The sequence below is a fragment of the Neopelma chrysocephalum genome, unplaced genomic scaffold, assembly GCF_003984885.1.
Source record: "Neopelma chrysocephalum unplaced genomic scaffold, ASM398488v2 Primary Assembly neopelma1_43, whole genome shotgun sequence".
Taxonomy (NCBI): Eukaryota; Metazoa; Chordata; class Aves; order Passeriformes; family Pipridae; genus Neopelma; species Neopelma chrysocephalum.
This window is the reverse complement of record NW_020897702.1, coordinates 17,231,351-17,251,387: the sequence shown is the minus strand read 5'-3', so window position 1 is coordinate 17,251,387 and position 20,037 is coordinate 17,231,351. Positions and strand designations below refer to the sequence as shown.

The following is a 20,037-nucleotide window of genomic DNA, read 5'->3' as shown; positions in this document are numbered from 1 at the left end:
GTTTGCCCAAAGAAAGAGGTATATTCTAGCACCCCTCCTGACTTCAAGCACTGGCTTAGTAGAGATGTTTCAAACCCTACGGCTTTAGGTGTGCAAATGAGCACTAAATGCATATAGACATTTTCATTGACTGAAGGTCAGATTTTAAGAGCTTGTGAAGGGAACATCTTACTTCCTCCCCTGGTCACAGTTAAAGAGACAATCACTAAGGAGAGCTATGAGACTGAAGAGCCTGGGGAAAGGAAAAGGATGAAACCTGAGGTTGCGTCCAGCCCTTGGCAAGGGGTTAAAGTTAAATCTTGAGTGGAGCGAGTCACCAACCTCCCTGAATCTCAGTTTGGTTTTGGGTCAGTCTTGGCTGAAGCATTTGTTCACTGCCTTTGCGCTATGCCCAAGTGTAATCAAGCTCTCATGGAGATCCTAGGGCTCTGAAGGAGACCCAGTGGCTGTTTGATATAAATTTTGTGCAAAAACCTGAAAGACTTGACCATTATTCATTGCAAATTCCTTGATGTTAAAAACTGAATAGGAAACAAGTACCATTCACTGAAACCGTGGTCACGTTGCCCAAGGAAGTAGTAGAATCAGCATCCCTGGAAGTGTTCAAAACATGTGTGGATGTGGTACTTGGGAAAATGGGTTAGTGGTGAACACAGTGATGCTGGGTTAACAGTTGCATTCAGTGATCTCAGAGGTCTTTTCCAACTTTTATGATTCTATGATTTATTAGTAAGAAATGAATCTATAGATAAAATCTATATATAAAATCCTAATAGTCTGCCCAGCAATAGTAGGAATTGTTATGTCAGAAATATATCATCCACTTTATCATGTTGCACCTACTTACTATGAAGTCAACACTGGACTGAAGTGTGCAATCATTTATCACCTCTGTGAAAGGAGCATCTCTTGTTTTCTTCTATTGGTATGAAACGGTTACAAATAAATTGCAGTGATAATACTTAAGGATCCTGCTCTAACCACATGTTGCTACTCTGTCAGGTTAACTGGAAACGACTGTGATGCACACAATTTAAAAACAGAGAAATAAAGATGGATCAGAGACATGACAAGGATGACTAGACATGACTAGGACTAGGATGTCTAGTAATGGAATTGTTTACATTCACTATACCCAGCTCTGCCTTGACTCTTCAATGATGGGAAACTTTAGGTCAGTGAAACTCTAGAGTTTTCTTTAGAAAGGTTTTGGCTCCTTCATTTCAGAACAGAAGAATTACACTTTCAAACTCCCAAAGGAATTCCAGTGCAAAGTTTGCCTGCATGTCCATTTTCTTCCCTCCTCTCCTTTTCTGCTGGCACATTACACAGAACAGAGCTGAGTAGAGCAGAGCAGAGAGCAGCAAACTCCTATCACTGACAGTAAAATGTTAGAAGAAAACAAAGCCTTTTGCAACACTTTTTTTTTTTAAATTGCTTTCACTACAGGTTAATTAAGTTCAGCTTTATGCACAAGAGGGGTTTCCTTAGAAAAAAATCATACTATTTGTTTCTTCAGTGTCTTTATTAAAAGCTGCTTTGATTTTGATTTTTGCCTGGCATTTTCCCAGCCTGCTACACCTACTATGATATAATATGTATAAGAAATGAGAGCTTTTGAAGTATCTGATACTTTAAATATTTCTCCTACAGTTGTCCACTTGATGACAGAATAGCAATTAGTTTTGTTTCTCATTTTCTTCCCTTACTTAATCTTTTTAGATACACTTGTCTTTAGGGCTTTGTTCTGTATTCATAAGAGATATTGACTGCCTTTTATCCACTTGGGTGTAAAAAAATATTCCCCTCCCTTTACACATGTGGGATTTTTAACTGTATGGAATAGATCATTTTGTCTTTTGTTTTGGCTGCTGTAGTAGTAATTTTGTATTACTACATGTAGTAGTACATTGTAGTAGTATTTTTTCCTCTCTGGTATGATTACCTATGAGATGGTGTATAGCTCTGCTATCAGCATTTTTTTAGCCAGGTGCTAGTAAAGCAAATGTATTTTGTGAGGTCCTTCAAAATGCAGAAGAAATGAAAAACAGGAAGAGGAGTACAGACACGGCAGCTTAAAAATCTCATAATTTAGCAAGGGTACCATTCTCATTAATTACCTGGAGTTGCTAAAATTAATTCTGATGATGAGAGCCTAGGGACTTGTATTGGGGAGAGTTACTGAAAGCATATGTAAATTGAAAATAAGTCACTTATTCTCTTGTTAATATCTTTAACTGAAATAGGAAAATCAGTTTAAAAATATGGAATTCATTAGTTTTTAAGAGAGCTTAGAATGCGTAGTGACATAGTGTTATTCATCAGTGGAATCTGGAATACAAGGGTAATCATTACAGATTAATACAAAAATTTAACATAATTTTTGTTCTTCGTCACATACCAATGTCAGAATCTGACTGCAGATTTGGAATGATACACCTGAAAACAGACACTGGACAATAAATTGTTGGAGGCCTGCAGGATCTGTTTGCAATCTGTCCTTACATGACTATAATAAAAGAATTATTTCAAATTCTTAAATTTATAAGTCCCTGAATGAAATTTTGTATTTCAGAACACTAATTTAAATATTATGGAGCTAAAATTGGTGTCAAATTTATGCTTAGATGTTTCAATGTTACATTCAAGCTTGAAACAATATCTTGTTTCTTAAGAAGAATCTTGTTTCTTAAGAAGATGACATAGTTAAGATATTGCTCCAACACTGCGCAGACTTCTCCTATCTTTAAGGGAGAAGTCTTTCCATTTTATCCCCAGAACCAGCTGGCAGTGGTAAGCAGGATAAACTTCTGTACTTGGATCAGCCCATATAACTTTCTAAAAGAGATCTCCTGTTATTCAAAGTAAACAGTAAGAAGCTCTTCTGCTTTCAGACTCCTCTGCTGAAAGACTCAAAGATATAAATGAGACTCCTCTTATTAATGACTCAATTATATAATTACTCTGCCTGAAAAGGATTTGTGTGCTATCTGTTGATTTAATTAAAAATTGACTCTTCACAAGGGACAGTCTGTGTGTGTGTCTGTGATGCATGCAAGCAGGGGCACATATGTATTTTCTTTCATCTTGTCACTTGCAACCTCAGTTCATTATTCCTTTCGCTTGTAGTGACACAAGTTCATCCTTGGGAGAATGCAAATGCTAAAAACACTGAAATGAAATAAGTGGTTGAAGTGGTGAACTCCAGTATACCTGTATGAACAAGTAAGTCATAGTTTCTCCCAGGACTATAGGATAACCTGGATGACTGGCTAAAACTGAATATAGAACCAAAGGTGTCTAAATTAGGTCAATTCTATCACAGTAATGCTGTTTTATGTCATTGCTATTTCTCTCATTTTAGATTGCTTTTAAGAAAACCTCTATATGTGTATGTAATTGTTTCCCTGGGTGAAAGTCAATTCTGCCACACACGAGTAACCTGCTAGTGCTATATCACTCAAATTACTTAGCTTAAATTATTCTCATATTGCTTTTTCTGTGGAGATAAATTACAACAAACAAAAAAGAGGAATGACACAAAGCAAAAATTAATTTCGTCCTGTACTGAGTTCTAGAAATAAGCAATATATTTTCAATTATTTTTCAGAGTAGTTTTCTGTTGTCAACAACAGCAATTATTTATATTTCTACACAAACTGTAATCTGTTGATACCTCTTTTCCTCATGAAAATCTCAACTGACATTTATATAAATAACTTTATTATATAAGGATGAATGAAACTAGAAATTGAGAGAGAGTTGATGGGCAGAACCTTTGCCAATTACTTTCCAGCACAGCCACCAGTGATGCTAATGCTGACAGCTGCTTCAGCAGTATGCCTGGTTAGAACAGGAAATGAAGTGTCTTGTATCTGAATGAAACACTTCTGGTACACCTATTATCATCACCCAAAATGCAAAAATGATCCTGGTATCAGATGTAACATCTTTCCTCTATTACTGTGACCTCATTGCAATTGTTCATTAAGGCAGCTAGTGCTGGGTTTCACTTTTTTCTGAAAAATGCCGTTTCAAACATCTCTGAGGACATACACTGGAGCATTCTATTCACAGGATGGAGGGACAACTGCACCTCTTGAACTGTGAGTTCTGCTTCCTGATGCTTTAAGGTGTTTTCAACATTGGTTAGTCAACAAGATTTTTCATTGTTTTCATTGCTAAAGGTATGAAATGGAAACTGGGAAAAGTAAAAACCATCACCTTATCTGATCCTGAAATCAGGAGTACAAGCAGTGCACAAGAAAAAAAAACCACCAACACAAACACGCACACACACACACACACATGCACAAAAATAAAAAAAAAAAGATTTAACTCTCCCAGTTGTATCTCCAGAGTCAAGGGTTGATTTGATTTCTATCCTCTGCAACGAGGATACAATTAGAGGAATTTTAGATGTTTGGCGTGCCTGATAAATAATAACAGAAGTTTTTTTGCACATGGGACTTATCAGCAGGAAAATTACTCCTGTGAATTATTAATTAGTTTCTTATTCTTTGCATTTAATCAGATCAGAAATGCAAATATGATGCAAGAAATGCAAAAGAAATGATGCTGTGATACCTGCTTTTCGAAAGCCTCATAAACATCCCATTCCATAATAGATTTTATCATACATGTGAATGATGGTCATGGGTGATACAGGATGCCTAAATGCCCCTTAATGAGAAATAGCCTTACAAGGCATCACATAATGTACCCACTATTGCTATTTTTATGACACTTTTCATCTTGAAAAATTCCATGGCACTTGTAAGACTAATATAAAGAGATAGTTAGGCTCTGATGCGGAAAATATGCACACTGGGATTGGAACAGAAATATAATTTTGCGGGGGATTTGAGGACACGAGGTCAACAATACTGCCCAGTATGAATTGCACAGCATTAATTAGATTGAAATGATGTAGGTGAGATTTGGTCAGTATCATGGGAACTCTTTCTCCTGTGAGATGATGAGGTTTTCTCATCATATACAAATGGTCTGACCTCTGTATCTGTCTTTTTCCATCTGCTCTTCATCTCAGTGACTTCTAGCACTGGTCTGATACTTACTGAGACAAGAGAATGGCACCTACTTTCTGTTCTGCAATGTCTGGAAGATTCCCAGGCCATACAACTCTACTGAGCTTACAAAATTTGACAAGGACCACTGGCCAGGACACTGTGGCTGGAGACAACAAAACACAGCCATCAAATGCAATTGCACTCTCTGTTAAGCAGTAGGTGTTCTTAACTGTTTGAGTAGGTCTTGCAGCTGACAGTCTTGCTGTGGAACTATTAGACTGACACAGTTTCCAGTCTTTTTGACTGTTAGGGCATCCTCTTTGACAGGAACCTTTTTCTCCTCTCTACTTGACTCAGATCGATTACAGTCTGGAATGCAAACAGATTCTTCACTGTGAAGATATAAAAAAGAAGTTTTTCAAGGGTATATATATGGCCAGGTAAAGCAGAACTGAATACTGTACAACAAAATACAGTTATTTGACATTTACATGTACTTTTCTGCTCTTCAAAAATCCATTATATAATGATTGCAGATGGCTTTTAAATGAAGAATAACTATTATTGAAGGCAATGCAATGTAAGGAAAAAAAATCCAGACAACACATGGACAAGAAAAAATTCCAGCTGACAAAAAATATACGTTGTGTACTACACTCAGCAATTAACGTATCTAATGTGATTTAAACTGCAGGAGCCCCCAGGTGTGTGCTGTGTGGTGTTAGAGTTGATGGCCTTATGTATATGTGTGACTGCTGTACCCAAGGGGAACATAACGCTGTGAAGTGTTTCACAGAACACCCTTCTGCAATGATAAAATTCACCTGTGATGTAACTAACGCTTGGGAAAAGTGAAGGTGTAATTTGGTCATACTGTGCTTTAAGGTTACATTTATAAATATCTTACAGGGATCAATAAGGAATGAGTAGTTCTTTTAATAAATGGTAAAATGGTTCTAACATCTCACAGAATGTAACAGATACAGTGCTTATTAAGAGTATTGTTTAATGAAAGATTTATAACCATGTGTGACATATGCAGCTTATTCATTTATGAATAGAGATGTCTGGATAAATGAATTTTCTGCGCTAGGGGAGGGTTCAGCTTTTGGAAATTGTTCTGGACTCAAAATGAGATGAATAGCTGAAATTTCCAGGTACTTCACAGAATTAAATAGTTAAAAATATTTCCATAGAGAAACATCAAAATGGTCATATTGAAACTGGTAATCCCAGTAACGTTGAAAAAATGTAGTATTTGATATTAGTTAAATTTTAACATTGGTGTTTAATGACATGCAATATATAATGGTCAAAAAATGAAAGTAAGTATACAAGTTAAATTAAATGGAGCAAGTTATGAAAAAGATATTCTAAACTTTATTTTAAATGCGTTTGAAACCTTTCCTAAAAACCACTGTAAAACACTTTCCTACAAGATATTTTGATTGAGAAGAACCAACATTTTCATATTGAAAATGTTTTCATCAATCAGTTGTCCTCTGCCCTTTTTAAAAGTTCTTTTGATTAGACTTAATGTAATCCCAAATATGCAGCAGGACTACCCTTACTCCAAGCTTGAAAACTGATTCTCTTCAGCTGCCTGACTGGCTTAATGAGTCAGCTGTGAGATTTCTCCCCCCCAAAGCACCGTATTACAACAACATCACACAGGACATGCGGTTGAGATCAGTTGAATGAACATGGTGCAGGGCTTTTTTGGCAGTCAGATGGAACACAGAAATCAGCAGTGGCAACATGTTTTCTTTTTTCTTTTCTTTTCTAAACATACTTTATTGGATACACAGAAATTACAGACAGAGGATGTGGCCTGGCATTGTCCAGTGCTGCTCCTCCTGTTCACAGACATATCACACTGCCCTAAGGCCACTTGCTGTTTGCTTACCTGGTCATTGTAGCTCTCCCACCATTCCCCATACTCCCTTTTGGGGTGAAACACTCTATTTCCGACTTGTGCGGGGGAGCCAGTCTCCTGCCTTTGTACCTAATAAATCACGACAACAACAGGAGCAAACAAAGAGAAGTGATTGTGTGCTCAGCTTTCTGTGACAGCTGCTGTGCAAAGGGCCATGCACATGAATGTTACTGTGGCAGTGGTGGGGAATAGTGTAAAGCATCTGTGAGAGCGGTGGAATAGCTGCATAAAACCCCAGACCGGTGTTAAAGCAAACAGGGTTGTGCAGGACAGGTGCTCACCATTTTCTTTAAATATAGATATATAGGAGGAGCTGAAAAAAATCTACAGAATAAAAAACTGCTAACATTTTATCTTTAATATTTTTTGAAGTTAAACCAAAATGTGTAGGCTAAGTGGTTTAAGGGAAACAACACTTAAATAAAGAATCAATGAGAAATCAGCTGGTGGCCACGTTCTCAATTCTAACTTAATATTTTTCCCTGGTCCTACATCCTTGGAACACTTGACTTGTTCCACTTTTCAAATCAAGCACCAGTGTAGTTCATTGCTTAGGTAAAATTTGGGTGGGGTCACAGTTCATGTTGTGAATGGGCCTTCCTCTCTGCATTAGCAATAAACAGAAGTTAGATGCCTTGCTGAGATGTAGACATAAAATAAGGAGAAATCAATCCTAATTCAAGAGCTCAGTGCAGCACTATGCATTTCTAAATACCATAGCTCACACTTGGATGAAAAATTCACTTGGATAAAGAGTTTAATACTTGAGAATAGGATACCATGATAAGACCTGGTCATTGTTACATTGGGATGTGAGCATTGAAGTGGTCTTATACAGGCTCTCTTCCCAGTAGTGAACTTCACCCTAATAGTACAAATTCTTGTGCTAGGTATTTAAATGCTTTAAGAAAATTTGGACAAAATACCTGCTGATGTCTTCTCAAAGAGTTTGTGATATCCCATTCCCAAATTCTGTAGGAGACCTTGTGCATTTAACACTGCTAAAATTACAGAATAAATTACTTATTTGTTACTCATTCATTAACCTGCTCTGGATAGCAAAAGTACCTTGAAGAGAACTATCCCGTAAAAGAGAAATAACCAGAGTGCACAGAAAGTGAGACTAAACATTGGGTGCAGTTGTAGTAGACCCTCAGATGCAGCGTATATTGCGTAAATAACTGATGAAGAAGCTTAGTGAACCAGAGACAGTAAAATGAGATGTGTTCAGTGCAAAGTCCTTTCATTTACTAATTACGATCTTACTGAGAGGAGGAACAATAGGAATTTTGTAGACTGGCTACCAAGGTCTTAAGGCAATCCAGAGTGTGGTATATGTAGTGCTCCCAGATAGGCGTGAAACTTGCACAGGACACACACGTATTAAATGGAAGCTGATTCCTAGAGCACAAGAAAGAGTGGATGGGCTTAGGCAGTAGATAAATTCACTGAAAAATACAAAGGAAGTTAAAATGGATCATACAAATTAAATTGGGGTAGCCAGAGAGAAAGAGCAAAGAGAAAAGAGTGCATAGAAACTTCACAGGAAAAAAAAAAAGGAAATAAAGTTGATGTGAAAGTGTTAGACATCAAAGAGAGTTTCAGAAGAGCAGGAAGGAAACACAGTAATGTTTAGACCAAATAACCAAAAGAAATATTTTGCCTAGCAAAGCAGAAGGAGAAAAAGTCAAAAGTAGGAGAAAGAATTTGAAGACTATAAATGCTCACAATAAACTGAATTCTCAAATGCACCCAACAAAAAGAAATAAGAGGTAAGTGTCCTTGGTAACTCCATCCTGAAGAACCCCTGGTTAGGATGGATGTGACCCAGATAAAGAAACTCTCCAAATTGTCCATTTCACATTAGTATAAATTTCACTGCCTTGAAAGTCTGCAGAGATTACTATGAATCTCTCAAGCTTTTCCATCCACTCAAGAGCAAATTACACCATCAGAAATGGTATGTTGTCACATAATGCCTCAAAGTTTTGAATCGCAGTAACTGCTACACTGCCATTCATTCAGTGCTAAATATCCACATAATTATGAAAACAGTCACCAAAATTTAATCAATCCTCCTAGTGTTTAAAGTGCATCTAACTGTTGAAAGGAAGCTGCAAAATTTTTTGGGTGATCATTCTGTAAAGGTACCCCAAGGGTTCTGGGTAAAAAGTGTTTTCAGCTTTCAGAGCAGACAAAGAAAATGATTTTTGTCTCAGAATGTCTTACACTAGAGAAATGTCCCCTTCCAGGTTGTTAAAACTAAGGATTGCTTTAAAAGAACCAATCTGTTGAGAGGAAAAAACCCCAGACATTTCATTGCAATTTACATAAAAAATACTTGTGTTAAAATTAATTGGGTATTTTGGCTAGTGTATGGAGGAGACATAAAACACTACAGTGTGCAAGAACAGAGTTATTTTCTCATTGTCAATTCCAGAACTACATGTTGGTTAGAAAAGAGAAAGAAGACTTTGATTCTGTGCAGAAATGCAACTACTAGATTCTATTGAAGGATTTTAAATATTTTGGGTCATTTTTGGAATTTTTTGGGTCTTTTGGTGGGGCTGTGTCATTTTTTTGCACAGGAGGAAGCTGTCTTAAGAAAAAAGCTTAATGATAAATGTTTTGTAAGTGTTAATAAATATGTTTTGCAAGTGTCGATCAGTGACAGGAAATTTGGGAAGTAATTCCCAGTAATTCAGTACTGCAGATCTTGTCTGTTTGCCAAATACTTTGTCACATTGCTCTATCTTACGTAGTAGTGCTCTGGACTCTCCAGAGGGGATCAGTAAAGAGAAGGAAACTTACTCCTGGGCTGAGAAACCACGTCTGTGCTGCCTTGGCTTTTAGTGAACTCAATGTACATGTGATACATGGCAGGAAACATGAGCGTGACTGCTCATGTTTGAACACCTTTTTTTTACCTTCTCTTTGCCTTCACCTTCCAACAAAATTTCTCCTGTACACCAAAATTAATGGATACTATGGGAAACAAAGGGTGAATATGGGAATCATCATCCTGAATGAGATCAATAGTGAGTCACTAAAATGCTGTAGAAACCAGTTTTTATGTGTGTGTAGATATAGATCCCTTTTTTTTTTTGTCCCTGTACTCACAAGAGATGATAGTCTTTAGATATGGGTTTTATTAGACTATGCCTTCACATTAGACCCAGGTGCTGGTATCCTGGTGGTCCTGACTTCATGCTAGGGTGAGACCCAGCTGTGCTCATGGCCTCTTCTACCTCTGCTCTTTCCTGGTTTCCATGCAGAGGATCTTGGATCCTCTTGGTCCGGAGTGCATTCCATATGGTTCTACATCCCCTATCTGGAGGATGCTGGCAGGCCAGACCTAGGAGGTGTGCCATAGCCTACATTTGTGAATAGTTTGGCCAAAGACATTCTCCATTCCTGGAGAAATAGCCTATGGTTAGAATGGGGGTGGTTATGCACAGATTCTGTTGAAAAGTCCATACTACACAAGTTGAAAGTCTTCACAAGACACAAGAGCTTGCAAGAGGAAAAAGTAGTTGTTTCAGACAATCTGTCCTCTGAAAAAAAACTCCCAGCATTTAGAGATTGGTTTTTACACTTAGACATAAGATTTTTTTTCTCTTTTTCAGAAAAAAGTTTAACTAACTAAAGATATCTAGGGGTATCTTTGGGTTTTTTAAATGCAATGCAGAGCAAAGGTAATTTGTTGCCTTCACAGTGGAGAGCTGTCATCAATCCCTATTTCAAATGCAATCTCATACTGCCATGCAGAAATGTTATTAATTATTGAGCATGAAATGTGTGCTTGGCACCGTTAACCCCAGAGGAACAGAGTAGCTCTAGTCAACACAGGCGTAATGTCCTGATGAAACTGTACCTTGCAAGGAAGGAAAAATTTATCTTTCTACAGAAACACTTGAGAGGTGTTGTACAGCCCTGTGTCATTATAGGACAATGGCTAATCATGTATCGGGTGTTTAAGTTAGCAATGCAGTGACTAGTTCCTATGATCCCTGTTAATAAATGGGATTCCAGGTTTTGGTCTGAGATACTGAAAATGGAATAAAGTGTCTAAAACTTTATGAATCAAGATTTTCCCCTTAAAGTTAACAATAATCAAAGCAGGTAATATCTATAATTTCAACCCCAAACTTCTCATTTTGGCTATTTTGGAATAAACTTGAAGCAAGACTTTTTTGAGTCCTTGAAAAGTCCTTGAATGGTTAAATTAATGGAGGAGAAGAAAGGAGATCAGAAAGATTTACAGTGTATTGATGAAATACTGTCTTTTTGCTTTCCATAATTTTTTACAGAGTCTTTTTCATGTGCTTTTGCCTGGAACTTGGACAGATTGCTGAATGTTACAGAACCATCCACCTTTCCGGACCCAGTTATATATTTTAATTGTCAAATCTTACATACAAGAAGTGTTTTTTCACCTGCAAGATTCCTTGGTCTTGATATTAAGAAATTATGAAGAACTTGAATTTCATAGCAGCTTTTAGATTAAGACAATATATGTATAAAGACTTCTGCATAAATGCTAAAAAATGAAATATGAAAAATATTTTGTGTTGTCACTGTAGTGGCTGCTTTGAACTACAAACATACTGTATTCTTGAAAATCAGTTCTGTGAGATTGGTCATGCTATCTTGACATTGCATCACATTGCCCTGAATATTTTTAAAAGGGTGTCAGTTTATTGTTTGAGATTTTCCCATTTGTATAATGGCTAAAATAAGTTGTATATTATTAAGCATGTCATTTTTTTCCTTTAAAAAAAAATCAGCATATTGCTTGCTTAATAGCACAATTGGTTTAAACTCAAACTCACAATTTATTGTTTTTCAAGTGCAACATAATATTTTACTTTTTTTAAAAAAGCTTATTCTAATTAAGCAATCATATGTAATTGCAGCTGGTGAGTTAAAATTACATTTTTGACAGAATGATATACAAATCATTATACTGGCTCAAGGGAAGATTAGACTGATAGCAAAGTATTACCAGTGTGTTTATTTCCTTTGTTCCAGAAAGAATTTTTCTGAAATGTTGGACAAACCATTGTATAGGATTTTTGTACAGTGAAGACTTATCTATACAAAAGTTCAGTAAAGAATGCTGTAATCAAAACTACAGCAAATTAAAAGAGCCTTGTGTTTATATATTTTAATGGACATCTACCTTAAATTTCAGTCAGTTATGAAAAAACATTTGTAAGCAAACGCAGCTCTCAGTCAGATGAAATCCCAGCTCTTTTACCAGTTTACATCAACATTCAGGATACAAGTGTAAATACCATCTGTAATTCATACAGATGTTTCCATAGTGGCAGACTGGCTCATGTCGTGGTGGACCTTGGAAGGAGGGTGCATGTCCTAGTCTTCTGTTTATCAAATTAATTACAATTCTAGTTCATATCAAAGTTGTCTCTTGAAAGAACCAGAAGTTCCTTTCGTGGACAAACCTGGTAGACAGGATCTACATGATGCATGCTAATAGGCTGAGACCATCTGCATGGCTTGAATACATGTGCTTAGTTACTGCAGCCAAACATTTTATATCAATCAATTCATCAATCAATCCATATTTTAATTAAATTCAAGTTGAGGGGAAAATTCAAAACAACAACACTAGTACTGCACACAAATTAAAAAAACCATTGTTATCAGGGCATTAGAGAATAAAAATTCATTATACAGATGGAACTTTTTAGCAAGAATTTATCAAAATCTTTCAGTAATACCTTTAATTGAGTTTCATAAAATATTCTTTAATCATTTCACAGTATTTGAAGTTTAATTAGTCACAGTATCAAGTTTGTCCAAAAAGATACCAAAACTAAATTATTTAGGAAAAATTGAAGGACTTAAACCAGTCAGTAACCTCTCAATCTAAATTTTTGTAGTGTATTGGATTAAAATAATGAGCTTCAAATGATCCTTTTGGGAACTGATTTATTGATAAATGAAGATTAATCCATCAAAAGAGCAATGACTTTCTCTGAAGAGTCAACTTTTTTTATCCTACATGCATCAAAATTATTTTCTAGCAAGGCTACAAAGCAAAAAATAGTATCTTGTTGCATCTCTATGCCTAGATTTTTTTAAAAATAATATCAATACTCATTCAGCCAAACTTTCACCTCATGTGAATTATTATCTGCTCTAATGACATTGTCATGTAAGAATCTTATCCCTCCCTTTTTTTGCCATCATCTTATAATACAGAACCATTTAAGCACTTTTGTGCAACTTGTAGTCAATGGTCCCATTAAACAGCAGCTGTAGAAACTAACTTAATTTTTGGTGCATGATGATTTTTCAGTGACATCTTTTCCCTTGCAGTAATATGTGGTCCTGTTTTGGACAGGACTCTTTAACTTTTCAGCTTCCACAGGGATTTATTATATTGAGATGAGCAATGGCTAAAAGCTGGTCACTGCTACAATTCAAAGATGGTGCCAGTCATTTCTAGAATATAACTTCTTAAGTATTAGTTCTCCCAATTAATATTCTTTGATAATCTTCCAATTAGTTCTCCATACACTCTAGAGCTGATTAAAAACACTAAAAATCACCACTAAATGATAAATCACAAAACTTCAGGATTTCAAATAATGTTCCCACCTTTATTTTTTTCCCCAGTGAGATAAAACTGGAATTGTAAAGATCTTTTAGCGTAAAGCTATTATAATAGCCTGATGGATGGGATACTTGTGGGATATTAGAGAGGCAAGTTGGAACATCTCCTCTGCCATTGACTGATATTAAAAATCATTTTACTTTTCATGAGACTAGAAAATATCTCTTCTTTTTTTTTTCCAATCAGTGTTTATTTTATTCAAGACATAATGGCTCCACCAGGTTCCAGTAGGAATGCAAACCATGCTGGAATAACTGACAAGCTGCTGATATAACTCCATATGGGAGGTTATACACTAGTCTTGAGCTCAGTATTGTGGGGTTACAACCTCTTCTATATTCAGTTTTGTTTCTGTGAATAAATCAGTTCAACTACCTGCAGAAACTGCAGAATCAATGATTTTTATGAAATCTGTAACTGTTATTCTACAGTTTAGGAGAGCTGTGTTTTCCTTTGTTTTACCAGACAATGGACCTGATGGAGTTTGATGGAGTGTTAGTCTTAGTATACCATATGACCAATCAGATCACCAAGAGTATCTCAGCCCTTTGGTTAGGAAAACTGTGAGTATGAGCCCATAACCCATGCCTTGGAAAAGTCTGGTAAGTAAAAAGTTTTTACATATTAGTTTGGAAGTGTTCTTTGATCATCATTCAAAATGTGTCAGAGAAATTGTTCAAGCTGCATATAAATGAAGACAAAATTGGCACTTGTACTGTAAGAAATGTGTCCCAATAGAATATGCTGTGGTAGAAACTCATGATTGGTATCTTTCTCAACGGGAGTACACACGAAGAATGCAAACCAGCTTCAGCTTTCCACAAAACTCCCCCGGTTTCCCTTGTACTCCATCTTCTTTACAGGACTAAAAGCTGCATGTGAAATGACAGCCCTGTTTCATCTCTCAGGCAACTTATCTTGATGAGGCATAGGGAATTTGAATCTCTCTCATTTACATTTGAAATCCTCAAGTTGATAATGCACACACATATTCTAAAAATATTTGATCACAGCATCATTGCCATGACTTCAAATCTATCTGCTTTTTCATGGATATGGCTTTCAACCAGTGAAAATTTGATATCTGGGCAATGGGAATTGCATGAGCTGCATCTTGGCGAACCTTGGTGTATTGTGTGTAACAGTGGCAGAAGTTTATTCTGGTGGGGATTCCCATATGTCTGGAAACTCAATGTCTTCCCAAGATTTTCTTAATTATGCAACACAGCAGTAGTGAAACCTTGAAGAATTTTTTGCATCTAAGATTGTTCAAGTTTTAACCTGAAAGTTTTGATTCACTCATTTTTTTCAGGACTTTATATGGATTTCAATCATATTCAGCATTAGAAGTAATGTTTTAAAAATCTCCTGAGGGAAAAAGAGTGGACTTTTTGAGAAATTTCAATTCAGACTTCTGAAAAAATTCATCTCAAGACTTCAGTGCTGAAATATGGCATGCTGATGCATGATATAATTCTTAGACTGGAATATTTTTAAACCACTAATGGCAACTTTTAGGCTGATCCAAAAATATTTTCTTATTTTCTGGACCAAAATAGCTCTTGTTTAAATTGTAACAAAACAGATATAGTCAGTCATAAGAAGGAAGAAAAGAGAGAACAGATACGGGGGAAAACCAGCCATTCCTTGAGGAACAGAGATGCAGTGTGATGGTAGACACCTGTTTCCAAAATACTTTATTATAACACAGTTTGTGACTGTCTGATGTTTAAATATGCACTAATTATAGACACTGGTGGTCAGGGGCTGAATCCAATCCAGGAGAAAAAATCTACTTATCATGTTTTCCCTGGACATCTGACTGATTTGTCTGATGTAACAGTGTAGTGCTTGAGAGGGAGAAACCTGATTCTTAGGTGGATATGTGAGCATCTTTATCTAAGCTAAGTAAGATAAAACAAAATAATGGTGATATATACAATAAAAATTCTGTGATTCCCCTAAAGGTGAGTGTTGGCTCACTAGAACAAGGGATCCCAGCCCTGAATGAAAGCTGTCAGTCCTATCACTTTTGTAGATGTATACAGAACAATGCTCAGTTCTGCAATCACACAGTGCTAGACAAACTTCTTAAGAGGAAAAGATAATATATTAAAAACAAGGGATTAATTCATTTTGTTTGACAGCCACAGCTTATGTTTAGTCATTTAGGAAATACTGCATCACATAGTAAATCAAGGTGAAATAAAGTATCACTGCCACACAGGGCTATTAAGCCTTAATCTCAATGAGATTTGTGAGAGAAGTGTCTGTGATAAGGTGCAGAAATTTATGCGCATATTTTTCCTCTTGTCTACTATTGCGCTGTTCACAACTGTATGTAGGAATTATGTGCAATACCATAAACATTCAATGTATCTTGAATATACCTAACATCATCTAACTTTGCTGGCAACACTTATCTTTTGCGTGATTGTAGCTACCTGCCTGGGTTACAGATTGAAAGGGCTGCTCAGCTTTTGGCTTAGTTACTTTCAGTGATTCTAACTCATTTAGAAGATGGAAATCTGTCTTGTTTTGATTCAGGACAGTACTTTTGTCTTGGACAGGGCATCTACAAGCTTCTGTCTTTTGAGAATGTGGTAGAAGTAACCTAATTGCATTGTCACAGGGAGAATGACCAGCTGGCAATTAAAAAAACATGTTAGCTACCTAATACCTTTCTTCTGCCTTTCACTGTCACTGCAAATATAATAAAGGGAGATGCATATGAACTAAGCCTCCAATCTCCAAGCAGAGAGCCTTACATTGGGATTACAATGGTGTTATCTGATCTCACTCTTATTTCAGAGGTTCCCCCCTCACTGCCAGAACAGTTCTGTGTCACAGCTTGATCTGTAGAACGATGCCAGGTTCCTCTAGATTTTCCCATAATATATTACAAGCTGAAACAGTGCAGAATTTGCTGCTGAGGCAACCAAGAAACCTAGAAAGTGGTTTCGGGACCTCCAAAAGAAGCAGTTGAGGGCAAGAATCACTGAGCTACCTATAGCCAGCAGTGGGAGAATTGGTGAGAAGGAGTATGGTCTGTACTGTGAAGACTTGAAAGAAATTTGAGGGGCAGAGAGAAAAATATTGGTAGGACTTTAAAGTTTTGAATAGCACATATGTGTGTGAGAGACAGTATTTAGGGTTGTTTTTTAATGCTTTGCTAAAGGAAAGAAATCTTGCTTTTCTGCAGGTAGTTTTAGGGAGCTGAGTGTGTTTAAAGGGTTAGTATTTCTAAGCTTGGAAAATAGAGCATGTGCAGTTTGGATCATTTAAAGTCACATTCCAGAAGACATAAACACCTACAGTGGTTAAATTACTGTAAATCCAGGGAAAAGATACTAGAAAGTTAAGAGAAACTTTTGAAATTCCCCCAGTCAAGGTAGCGTGAATGAGACTTTCTGGTGTGCAGTCCTGACTAGAAATACTACAGCAGCAGCTCTTGTAGGAGAAATATATATTCCTTATCTTACCTGGGATAGAGTTATTTGAGAATTAGGAGAGAATAAATTAGGCCTGTATTTAGGACTCTTGCAAAAGGGCTGTGTAGCATATGTGATTATAATTCCTAGGACCTCAAGGTAAGATTTACTAAATTTATTTATGGCCTTTCTAGTCCCTATGAAATTAACTGGTAACTTAATTGAAATCAGAATGTCCAAATGCTTCTCTACACAGGTGATATGGCTTTAACTTCAGCTGTATAGTGTTTATTATTCTCCTTTGTGGAGTTGCTTCTGATAATGTCAGGTTTGTTAGCCCTACTTTTAAATGAGGGCAGAATATGTTTTGGTGAGTACTGCTGAATCACAATAGCCTACATGAAATGGTTTTCATTTCACTGGGTAATGAATAGTTTTACTCTCGCCTTCTACGTATTTCAGTATGTGAAAATTCATTCCAACACATAGCAGCAGCTTGCTTGAGTTTTCTTAATTGAAGAACACCCCATGCAAAAAGTCATTTAGAACTCTAACAGATGCCTTGCTTTATTTAGGCAAAAGCAGTCTTGTTATCTATCATTTTGCAGCTGATGTGAAAGCTCTGAATGTCACTTTGGCATTATCTGTTTGACAATGATTTGATGCAATACTCCACTGTTCTATAAATTAGCGTCAAGAAGCAAAATGCTAATGATAGGGGCCTCTTTATGCACTTGTGACTTAAATAGTATGTTTCTTTAAAATTCAACAGTGACTCACTCTCTTTTAAATAAAACTCCTCAGAGCTATTTAAATAATGCCATGTAGCTCTAGTGCATATTTCCTTTGATTCTGAATACTTCAGTGTTTACTTGAGTAACTATCCAAAACAAGATTTTGAGCATTGTACTGAATAATACCTTGAAACATATTGTTTAGTGAACAGGATTTTTTTAAAGAAATGTTTGATTATTAAGTAAAATGGCGGAACTCTGTTTGATCACTCTCTACACTTTACAGAATTGAAGCTGACAGTGGTTTTCTGTTCTTTCTTGGAGATGGTATCAGATCTAGGTGAAGTCCTGAGCAGCATTTTAAATTTACTCAGTATCTTTTAGGACTCTCTTTCATGTAATCAAATTAGCATTGATTTGAGATAATTTCCCAGGATGGATGGAATCAGTTTCTCTTCAGTTCCTAGACCCTTCAGGCACACACTGCTAAACTCACTGGCACCATCACAGTTTAATCACCTGAGGATTCAGACATATGTATTAGAAGGATCATTGTTGCAGTTTTACGTGTTAATGAACAGTGCTGGTGACATTTTTCTCCAAGTTTCAAATGAAATGTTCTGGTTCTTCATATCTAGGTAGATATGTCGATATATCAGCTTTGTACTGCCATTTTCATTCCTACACATACTGGGCACTCTCAATGCTCTTTCGGATTGAAGACATTCCCAAAACTGTGCTATTGAAAAAGAAGTCTTTGTTGATGATGATCTATTACATTCCGCTGATACCTCTCTACTGCAGGTATTATCTACATGTTGAGGGATGTAAAGAAATGAAAACAGTCCTTTCTCTTTTAGAATATTTAATAACAGGGTACGCTCCTTACTTTTCAGAACAAAACAAAGATTTTACAACAGTACTTTTCCAAATTGGGCCTGAACAGATGATGAACAAATCCTTCCCAAGCCCAAGATCTTCCTGTCATCTATATCTTCATCCTTTTGGTAAAAAAGCTGTGAGATGGCAAATGAGCTTTGCAGCAAAAGTGAGGGAAAATAATAATGATCTCAGAGAGAAAAATGCCTTCTATTGAGGACATATTATGAAGAATGTCTCTTTTAGCTGGTCCGGAAGTTGTTATAGGGATTCTAATTCAAACACCTCAGGTCATTCATGCATACAGACAGAGGCTGCAGAAAAGGATATTTCAGGTAACAATCACTTAACCTGATAGAGGATTTATCATTTTTATATATCATCCTACTCTGCACCTGGAAAGGAACTGGAAAAAACCCATCATTTACTGATCAAAGATATTAAATATCTTGTAATAGATTGGCCATTTTTGTACCAATTTAAAGTCTCTGAAAGAGAAGCATTATTAATAATCTGACAGAAAAAAAATCATCACTTTGGCATAATATGCCCTGCAGATATTATTAAGGTCCTCCCTCAAGTCTAAATTGCGGTTCATACAAAAATGAAAGTACAAATTGTCCATGTTGCATGACAACTCCAGTTGTGAACAATGGCATGTCTGGAAACATTTGTATTATCTATCCTAAAATCCATATGTGTTTTAGTGAGGAGGAAAAATCTAGCTACTTGTCACTTCCAGGCTAGACATATATAGCTGAGGAATGGTAAAATTGTTTCTTTGCATTTTCATAAAGACAGAAATTTTTGTTTGCTCCAGCAGTTAAATAACCCTAATTATCCCCATAGAACCCTTATCAAAAGTGAAAGGGATCAAAAAATTAAAACAAACCACTGGTCAGAGTGCATGCCTACACACTGTCTGTGAAGCAGAACAGTGTTTCCACTACAGAGCTCTCCTTTCTCTTTAGTGTTCACTTGCAGCAATTTTTATAACTGAACATACAACTTGTCTTCATGATCACTGAATTCAAATAATGCCTTAGGAAGAAACAAATATCTCACAAGGGAGTATCTGTTCAATGACAGGAGGGGAGACAGAGCCCATGAGCAGCTGAATTTGTTAGATTTAGGAGGATATGCACAGAAAAAGGTATCAAGAAAGGTAAGGAAGAGAAGATAGGTAAAGACAAAAAGAAAGAAATTAGGAAGAGATAATACAAGAAAGGAAAGTCAAGGGAATAGGAGATAAAAGGTATAACAGAAGAGTCACATAAAAAAACCCCTCAGATACCTGAGAGTGGATGTTCATGATGACACTTGTGTTTATTGCTCCACCTTGATTACATAAGCACTAGCAGCAACCCTGTTGTCTTACTACTGT

At 36.4% G+C, this 20,037-nt stretch overlaps 1 protein-coding gene across 7 annotated transcripts in view; it reads right to left on the bottom strand.

Moving 5' to 3' along the window:
• The window catches only part of GRM5 (glutamate metabotropic receptor 5), a 256,892-nt gene that overhangs the window by 4,260 nt on the left and 232,595 nt on the right, over nucleotides 1-20,037 (bottom strand). For 5 of the 7 annotated variants that reach the window (XM_027677466.1, XM_027677468.1, XM_027677465.1 and 2 more), the window contains 2 exons: nucleotides 6,937-7,035; nucleotides 5,261-5,422 (listed from right to left, as the gene is read on the bottom strand). The exons of 1 other annotated variant lie outside the window; for it this stretch is intronic. In XM_027677466.1, the coding sequence (XP_027533267.1) occupies nucleotides 5,261-5,422; nucleotides 6,937-7,035 (261 nt within the window). The remainder of the gene's footprint in view (nucleotides 1-5,260; nucleotides 5,423-6,936; nucleotides 7,036-20,037) is intronic. One more of the 7 variants, XM_027677469.1, reaches the window with a different exon arrangement.